Source organism: Amaranthus tricolor, chromosome 9, assembly GCF_026212465.1.
Source record: "Amaranthus tricolor cultivar Red isolate AtriRed21 chromosome 9, ASM2621246v1, whole genome shotgun sequence".
NCBI lineage: Eukaryota > Viridiplantae > Streptophyta > Magnoliopsida > Caryophyllales > Amaranthaceae > Amaranthus > Amaranthus tricolor.
In genome coordinates this window covers 19,223,384-19,232,741 of record NC_080055.1, presented here as the reverse complement: position 1 = coordinate 19,232,741, position 9,358 = coordinate 19,223,384, and the positions used below count along the sequence as shown (strand labels likewise).

At 29.9% G+C, this 9,358-nt stretch overlaps 1 protein-coding gene across 1 annotated transcript; it reads right to left on the bottom strand.

The window, feature by feature from the left end:
• Window positions 1-1,236: 1,236 nt before the first annotated feature.
• Window positions 1,237-5,754, bottom strand: LOC130824593 (bidirectional sugar transporter SWEET4-like). Its single transcript, XM_057689658.1, has 2 exons — window positions 5,596-5,754; window positions 1,237-2,380 (listed from the first exon to the last, which is right to left on the bottom strand). Exon 2 carries the CDS (start codon window positions 2,343-2,345, stop codon window positions 1,617-1,619), a length of 729 nt encoding a protein of 242 aa, XP_057545641.1. The 5' UTR covers window positions 2,346-2,380; window positions 5,596-5,754; the 3' UTR covers window positions 1,237-1,616.
• Between the last annotated feature and the right edge of the window lie 3,604 nt (window positions 5,755-9,358).

Sequence of the window (9,358 nt, the reverse complement as noted above, 5' to 3'; positions counted from 1 at the left end):
TCTTCATGAATACTCTCCACATAATTACACTCATTTGCATTCCACAAACCAAGATTCACACACATGAATACACACTTTAATTTGTGCACTCAAGCCACACATACCATTCATAACAGTAATAATTAAACAACTTCTAAAATCAGTATTGCTAGGAATTGGTTTACAACTCAGCTTGTTCTATTAAAAATTAGTACACTCAAAATGACAAGCTCAATTAGTATTAAAAGCTTTTATTTACATAACATATCCCTAAATTATTATTGCATCCGCAAACCTGCAACATTGTTAATGTTCCAATTCATCAATTAGACACCTTCATTATTGTTAATTAAAGAACAACTAAAAATAGAAATGAAATTTTGAGAACATCACACATACCTCCATTACACACCTAAAAAAATTCCCAAATAAATTTCTACTTGTTCCATTTCATCAAAAGGAAATTGAGGTTGCAATTAAGAAGTTTTAGTTAAAGAGAAACCTGTTGATGGGGTGGAGGAATGAAAGAACTATTGGAATTCTATTTTGTCAGGTAAGAGTTTCAAATACAATATAATTTTGAGTTATTTTTTCTTTAGAGAGGTATATAAGAGGTTTGGAACTTCAAAACCACAATCAAATAGCTTTGTTTAATTGTTTTTCTAAATGAACACAATTTGAGAATAAGTTTTGGTGAACCCCAAAATGATTAAACATAGCTAATAAGATGTTTAATTTACTTTTTTTGTTTTAATTGTTAGAAAGTGGCAGAATGTAAAAATAACTTGACAAGTGATCAAAATTTATTAAATTTCAATAATCCATGTAGTAGAACCCCAAGAAGTGCCACTTGAAATTTTCTAATCTTTTTGATAGATAGTACTATGAAGTATGATTGGTAGAAAATAACAGTGTGAAAAAATAACTTGAGAAGTAATCAAAATTTAGCAAATGTCAATAATTCATGTGGCAGAATTCCTAAGGAGTGCCTCTTGAAAATTTTCAATCTTTTTAATAGATAATATGATTGGTAGAAAATGAAAGAATGTAAAAACAACTTGACAAGTAATCAAAATTTAACAATCTCAATAATCCATGTGATAGAACTCACAAAGAGTGCCACTTGAGATTTTTCAATATTTTTAATAGATAGTACGATTGGCAGGAAAATAGAAATATGTAAAAATAACTTAACAAGTTATCAAAATTTAGCAAATTTCAGTAATCCATATGGTACAAATCCCAAAGAATGCCACTTAGAATTTTTCAGTCTGTTTAATAGATAGTATAATATAACATGATTTCTTTTCAATTCAATTTATTTTTTCTACTATGATTCAATTTATTTGTTTTAGGGTAGTAATTTATGGGATTAAATTTTATTAGAGTCAAGATGCGTTACGTTGAAATCTTGTAGCAGGTTAGTGAAATTTTGCTGTATTATTTTGCTTTATTTAAACAACCTTCTCTTACACTTAATTAATAATTAATCAATAAATCTTTAATTAAATTATGCAACCCCATCTTTCAAATGGTGAATCCGCTTTTGTACGTGAGTACGTGACATTTTATGCTACTCCACCTTAACATTTCTAGATCCGCAACTGAGGGGAAAGCTCCAGCTATATATCTCCATATTAAACTCCTGCGGTAGCCAACTGTAGTGATCTACCAGATGAAGGCTGAACCTGTGATAAATTCTGCCCTTCCTTGGGTGTGGACTTATAGTAGATAGCATACAATATAAGTTGAAGTGTACTAATTATTGCTCCAAACCCATTATTAATCAAAAGATAAAGATCAAATCTAAGAATAGAATATGCACTCCATACAATCCCATTAACAAACCCAGTAAGTGACAATGAAAGTGGCATAAATTCAACACTTTTAGTCTCAATAACATTCCTCATTGCTACTAAAGGTGCACCATAAAATGCAATCCCAAATATATCACAAAAAATGCCCACGAAATTCGATCGTGTAGTATGACCATGAAAAACAAGAAGTGTAACAGTTGATAAAAGTGCGAGAATTAGAAATTCTGCACTAAGATAGACTGTTATTGCAGCCCTTTTGGTGTTGTTTGTGTAAATCATGTATGTAATGAGAAAGGCTAAGTTCATGATGAGGCCGAGACCGTTTACTGTTGTGACGGGGATACGGTGTGGGTGTACGAATGGCATTGAGTAGAAAACCCATAAGAAACAGTTGATTATGGCTGCTATGTATGGATGATATTTGAATTTTTCTACTGATTTCTTCTTTTGGTGTCTTATGATTGTTGGTAATGGGGAGGCAAGACGGATGAATGAAGTAAAGTTACCGATAATACCAAGGATGGTATGAATAATGGCTACATTCACCATTTTTTGTTGTCTTGAGTAGCTTGCTGAATTAAGACCTGCCACATTAAAGAGTGTTGTGTTTAGAAACATGCAGAAGTCTATGTTCAGAGTTTGTTAACAATTACTCCATTTGTTTTCTTGAGTTTGCTATACTTAAACGTAAAAATTCTCACATTTTTATACTGATCAAATGTTAAGATGTAACAAGTTTGAGGAGATCGTTGGAAATACTTTACATGTGAGAAAGATTTTATATTATTAAAGTAGTGTGTTGTAGATTTGTATATAATATTTGGTGGGTAATCCTCCTAACCATATGGTTTTAGTGGGAAATAGTTAACTTAATCAAATGTGTATGCAAGTTAAGGCTCATTCCTCATGGGTTTGTGGAGTCGAGCCTGTGCCCATGAGTACCTTCTGGGTTTTGTCCACACGAGTAGGATCATGAGGTGTTTATGTGACGAATTGTCACGGTCAAACAGGAAACTAAAAATTATGGGGCTTAGCCTAGCACTAAAATGGAAGAGCAAGATTTTTTTTCCTTAAGATGAAAGAAATTTCTTTGGACAATTACAATTTTTTCATTGACTTTTCAATTATTATTTAATTTTTTTCAAAATATACAATCAATAAACATATAAGTTTATAATAGCTGGTGTTTATACATTTAGCATACGACTAACATAACTAATACTACTAACTAGTAAAATAGGTTAACTGAATCGGTCAATAAAAAATTCTAATTATCAAACACGCCACCGACTTTAAGATAGGTAACATTAACAAATAATTATGATATACCCTTAGCCCCTCTGAGTGCTAGCATAGGTATTACAACTTACAAGGAAAAGGAAAGCTCAAAAACCATCAAACTCGTGTTTGTAGAATGGTAAACACATCCAACTCCACTACTAAAGGAAAAGGGCAAAAAGATGACAAATTTAAAAGATTCAAAATCAACAAAAGGGGAATTAAAGAAAAGTTTGTGCATTTGGTAATTTGTGTAAAGGCATCAGTACATGACTTTACCAGTTTTCCAGTCTTTAATTTTAGTGCACCCTTTTCTTATCTTATCCTACATAAAGATGATTAATAAAAAGCTCAACTCTAATCATGCTAAGTGCTGGAAGTGTACTGCTCAAGTAATACCACCATAACATTATTAATTAATTCACTTGATGGTATTCATGAACTAAAAAGCCTTATTCACTTTATAATTTAAGAAAGCTCATTTTAAAGTCTAAAAATAGCCATGCTTATCAAATAAGTTGAACCATCCATTATTACCCACACTTAAGTTATCTATACAAGAAAAAAAAAAAAAAAAAAAAAAAGAATGTGTCACTTTATAAATTTGATAGTTACTATAATTAGTACTACTAATACTATATATTAAAGCAATAAACGACTTGAATACGTGTTAATGCAACAAGAAAAGTTTTCCTTCCTAATTTTACTTCTTAGATTATTTTTGGTGATTTTTTATCTTTAATTTTATTAATTAATCATACTATCTATCAATCTATTCATCTGTCTATACAATCATCATACTATCTATCGATCTATTCGACTTGGACATATGTTGCACCAAGAAAAATTTTTCCCCCTAATTTTACTACTTAGATTATTTTGGGTAATTTTTTATCTTTTATTTTATTAATTCATCATAAAATCTATCTATTTATTTATCTATCTATATAATCATACTACGTCCTCTGTTTCTTTTCAGACGTTCCATTCAGTTTGGGCATGTTTACCAATGCTCTAATAGTACCCTTAATATCTCTAATTATACATAATTATTAATTATAAAAACTAGATATTAATAAATCTTATGTTGGGACGAATCAAATAATATCTCATTTGAGTATGTTTTAACTTAAAGATTAAAAATAAAATATAAATTAAAAGTAAATGATGAATAGTGTCTAAAAATCAAATAGGACGTTTGAAAAGAAACGGAGGAAGTATATACTAAAGAAATAAAAAAACTTGGACACGTGTCATTGCAATAAGAAATCTTTTCCCTCCCATTCTACTACTTAGGTTATTTTAGGTAATTTTTTATCTTTGATTTCATTAATTCATCATACAATCTATCTATTTATATTTATCTATACAATCATAATATTTTTGTAGTTTTATAAACAAATCAATTTATAGTTTCAATATGATTTATGAGCTATATAATAACTTAATTACATATAAGATTAATAATTTTTTACTTAAATAATTCATAAACCATGCTTACTGCAAAAATTTATCCAATATTCTTTAAATATGTATGTGAGTTACTTTTTTTTTTCTTGTTTAAATTGTCCAAGCTCATTTTCTGAATTTTAATAAAAATCATCGAATTGAGTTTATTTTTGTGGTTATTAAGTCAACATGTTAATGGTTTCTTATTTATGTTAGATAGCGAATTATAAACATGAATAATATACTACCTTTTTTCCTTAAAAAGTTTCTATAAAAAATGTTTACGAGACTTAAGAAAAATAGAATCTTCTAAATGGTGAAAATAATATTTCATTAAAATTTGATGGAGAAAAGGTGGAGCCTATAAATATTTAAAAAATATTAAAAGAAAGTTTGTAGAAAAAAATATGTGGACCATAACTATTAAATTATTTTTATAAAATTCGTTGAAAACATATGGGAACCACAAACGATATAAAAATATTAGTGGAAAATATACAGGGATCATATGATTTATTAGAATATTAAAATAAGGATGGACAAGTATAAATATGTCTAAAATTTGTAATATAAATAACAAGTTTTTTTTATACAAACAACAAATGAAAAAACCAAAATAACAAACGGAAACAATTTTAAGTAACGAAGTGAGTAGAAAATAAATAAATAATTAAATTAAGGATTTAAATTTATACGTTATATTATTTAGGAAACAATACTTAATGAATTGACATCATTTGATTTCACTTTAGATTCGGCCTTGCCTAAGGGTGAAGACACAAATTTTTTCCTTCTATTCAAATGTAATGTAAATGAAGTTTATCATAGTAAAAATATAGGGTAGAAAGAAAATTAGACCTAACATGACTATTTCTTCTTAACATCTAGATTGATTATAATATATTGTACAATTTTCAAATGAAAATATTGTAGAGATAACATCATATTCTTAAAAATACCAAATCTTTTATGTTGATTATTTTTACAAAAACAAGGAAATATATTAATTGTATAGCTTATGATTTGAAAACATAATTAATGCATGAAAAATTAAATCCAATTAACAACGTACCTTATAAATGAAATATAACTCGATTATTTAACCCTGCCTTATTTCAGCAAAGTGCGTAGATTCAAAATGAAAAATATATTTGGTGAAGAATGTTGCAATTTTATTTTTGTAGATTTGTATAAAATATAATTTGGATTAAAAATTATAGTTGAAAAACTAATGGTGGAGTATGATTTATATAGCATTATAAGAATAATAAGAATTGGAATTAATATATTATGTTGTTAGTGGGTCGTTGGGCGCTCATGATTTGCGCGTAATGAGTAAACAAACAAAACAAACTTGTGTGGTGAACCTGGATTTCTGAAGAACGACTTATGTCATGAAAATCTAGGAGCTTGGCTGCTTCTTTTGGTTCAAAGCTCCATTATATCTACTTTTTTAAGACTCAACTAGAGATTTTTTTTTTATTTGTAAAAACAATCGTTGAAATTAGTTTTCATTTAATTTAAATTATCATCATCTTACTCACTGTATTCCGCCTATAAAAATTATGAACATGATTTGGAGAGAGAAGAAAAACAATAACTCATACTCATAAAAGGAGAGCGCAGCCAATGAGTTCCTGTTCTCGAGAAAGATCATGAGTAGTTCCTACAATGAATAAGACTGGGTGAAGCTAAAGCTAGCTCAACAAGCCTGTATCTTATCACACAAATATAATCGTTAAATATTAAAAAAAAGATAAATAAAATGCATAAAAATAAAAATAAAATACATAAAAAAGAATAAAAATTAAATAAAAGAGCCAAAGAACAAGAGCACCTACAATTTAAATGAAAATGCAAATAATCATCATCATTATCAACTATCCAATGTATCCTCCTCATTAAAATTATGATCAGTATTTGATGAGGAAAGGAAGACAACAACCCATATCTATAAAGAAGGACGCGACCAAGTAGAGTTGGCAACTAACAATAGAGTTGTTGAAGTAAGATTAGAGAATAAAATGACTCTCTACCAATTAAAACTCTAGATCACATAAATTAGTTGCCAAAAACACCTATGTTCTTAACTAGTCATAGCTACCTAGTAGCTACATGCGACTAAAGACTAGTAGCCATCTGGAATACACGGACACGCCACTGAACCTGCGTGTCACGTGTCGGACACGGACACGCGACGGACACGCGAAAATTCATATCCGACACGCCAAATGAAGTCTCCAATATTTTAATATTTTTCCGGACACGCAGACACGACAAGGACACGGCAAGGAGTCAAGGACACGTTGTTTTTTTTTTTAAAAAAATTATTTTTTATTTCTACATGGTGTTGCCCCACCTCCGTTCCCATTTTTTTGTATATCCTCTTTTTGAATATTTGTTAATTGTTATTTGTTAATGTTAAATTGTTAATGTGTTATTTGTTAATCTTAAATTCTTAATCTTAGTGTTTGTAATTTGAATTTTGAAAAGTTGAAAATTTGTGAGTTTTATGTTTTTAAAGTGTTTATTTACATATATCAAATGAAAGATTGTAAAATTATCTTAAATTTGATATATTTATTATATATTACCATTTTCGTGTCCCCGTGTCCGCCATTTTTAAATTGGCGTTTTCCCGTACCCGTGTCGTGTCCGTTTTAGTGCAACCTAGGTAGCCATTTAGTTACTTCAACCAATCAAATGGCTACTAAAGCCTGGTCACTACATATGTCACTTACTTTTTAAAATAAAAACTGTATATTATTTTTAATATTATTTTTATATTAAAAATAATATACAGTTTTTTAAATTAAAAATACAAAAATAATAATGATTGTATAATTATATGTATTATGTGTTCAAATTTTGATTACAATTAAAAGTAAGATATTAAAAAAAAAGTAAGACATAGAAAATTGTAAAAACACATATTTATAATTGGTGTTAAATGTATATGTATTCTATATCCCAAGATATATGTTTTGAATAAAAATTCAACATGAGGTTGGACTAATCCTACTTAATCCACCCGGTGTGTGAGCGTACAGCCAACGACTAAGAAGTTATTTGTTGTGCGTTATAAATCTCAACGCTAGCTAAACATTGTTGTAACAGATCTAAAAATGTTATTGTTGCGTTCGTGGAGGCATTGATATGACGCATTAATTCGACTATTTGCTCTTCTTGTGGCATAAGTCTTTCCCTTATGCGCTTATGGATAGAGTTATCATCAGCGGTTGTGCAACGAGGGTCCCACAATTAAGGGTAGTATTGTTGAGAAGCCGACTCCATGCTATATGCCGAAGGACGAAGGTGAAGCCTTTAATGCTTGGTCAACTCCAGAACATCCTTCCAGTATATTTCTTTTAGTCCAGAGTTAGATGCTCATCCACTATTCATTCTATATAACATTAAAAGAAAACTAAAAATTTAAAAGTTAAATACTAACATTAAATATTACTTAAAATATATGAATATCTTACATAGGCCACTCCTTCCTTTATGTTATTAGAATGTTTGACCCAACTTTTCTTTTTATTTGATGTGTATTTATACTTTATTTGATGTCTATAAATAGATACAAGAATAAGCTAAGTTTGTTAACTAGAACTATTACATATTACACAGTATATTATAGGAATATTAACATAATAAAATCTAAATATTTTATTCTATAAAATATTTAAACATTCTACTCTATTACACTCCCGCAGTCAAATTCGAAGGTTTACGGACGCTGAAACTGGCACAAAAGTCATCAACTAAGATCTTAGGAACACCCTTAGTAAAAATATCTGCAATCTGATATCGGAGAACATGAAGAACACAAACTTCACCCTGTTTCACCTTTTCTCGAACAAAATGAATATCCATCTCGATGTGTTTGGTGCATTGGTGGTGAACAGGGTTTCCAAAAAGATAGATTGCACTCACATTATCATAATAAACCAAGGTAGCCTTCGTAAGAGGACAACGCAACTCAAGAAGTAAATTACAAAGCCTATAAGTCTCAGAAACAACATTAGCAACACCGTGATACTCTGCTTCACCACTAGACTTAGACATGGTGGGTTACGTTTTAAGGACCAAGAAATGAGATTATCCCCAATCAACATTTGTATAAGATGGTAAGTAGGAAATGGGAGATCTATACAACTGACGACCATGATCAAGAGTATCTTTCAGGTACCGAAGAATGCGATGAAGGGCAGCCATATGTTCAATTTTTGGATCATGCATAAATAAGCAAAATTATTGTATAACATAAGAATTATCAAGACTGGTAAAAGTGAAGTACTAAAGAGCACATGCAATAGCACGATACATAATAGGATCTGCGTAGGGAATGCCGGAGGAGGCACTAAGCTTGCTGGTAGTAGCAACTAGAGTAGGAGTAGATTTGCAATCAGCCATACCAGCACGGTCCAAGATATTTGGAGCATATTTAGACTGAGAAAGAAACAAGCCCTAAGCATTATGTGTAACTGTTATCCCTAAGAAGTAGCTTGAGGATCTAAGATCCTTCATGGAAAATTCAGCACTCAACTTAGCTATGATAGACAACTGAAAAGCATCTGAAGAAGCAGTAAGGATAATATCATCAACATAGAGAAGCAAGTAAGCAACATCATAGTCATTAGAGTAAATAAACAAGGAGTTATCAAAAATTTTATTCCGAAAGTCAATAGTAGTCACAAAATTGGCAAAATGCCGATACCAAGCTCGAGGGGCTTGCTTAAGGCCATATAGAGATTTCTGTAATTGATAGATATAATCTGGGTGAATATGATCATGAAAACCCATAAGCTGATGCATATATGCCGTCTCATTAA

What these genes read in the sequence shown, in the direction of transcription:
- LOC130824593 (XM_057689658.1), bottom strand. Translation starts at nt 2,345, where the DNA reads ATGGTGAATGTAGCCATTATTCATACCATCCTTGGTATTATCGGTAAC.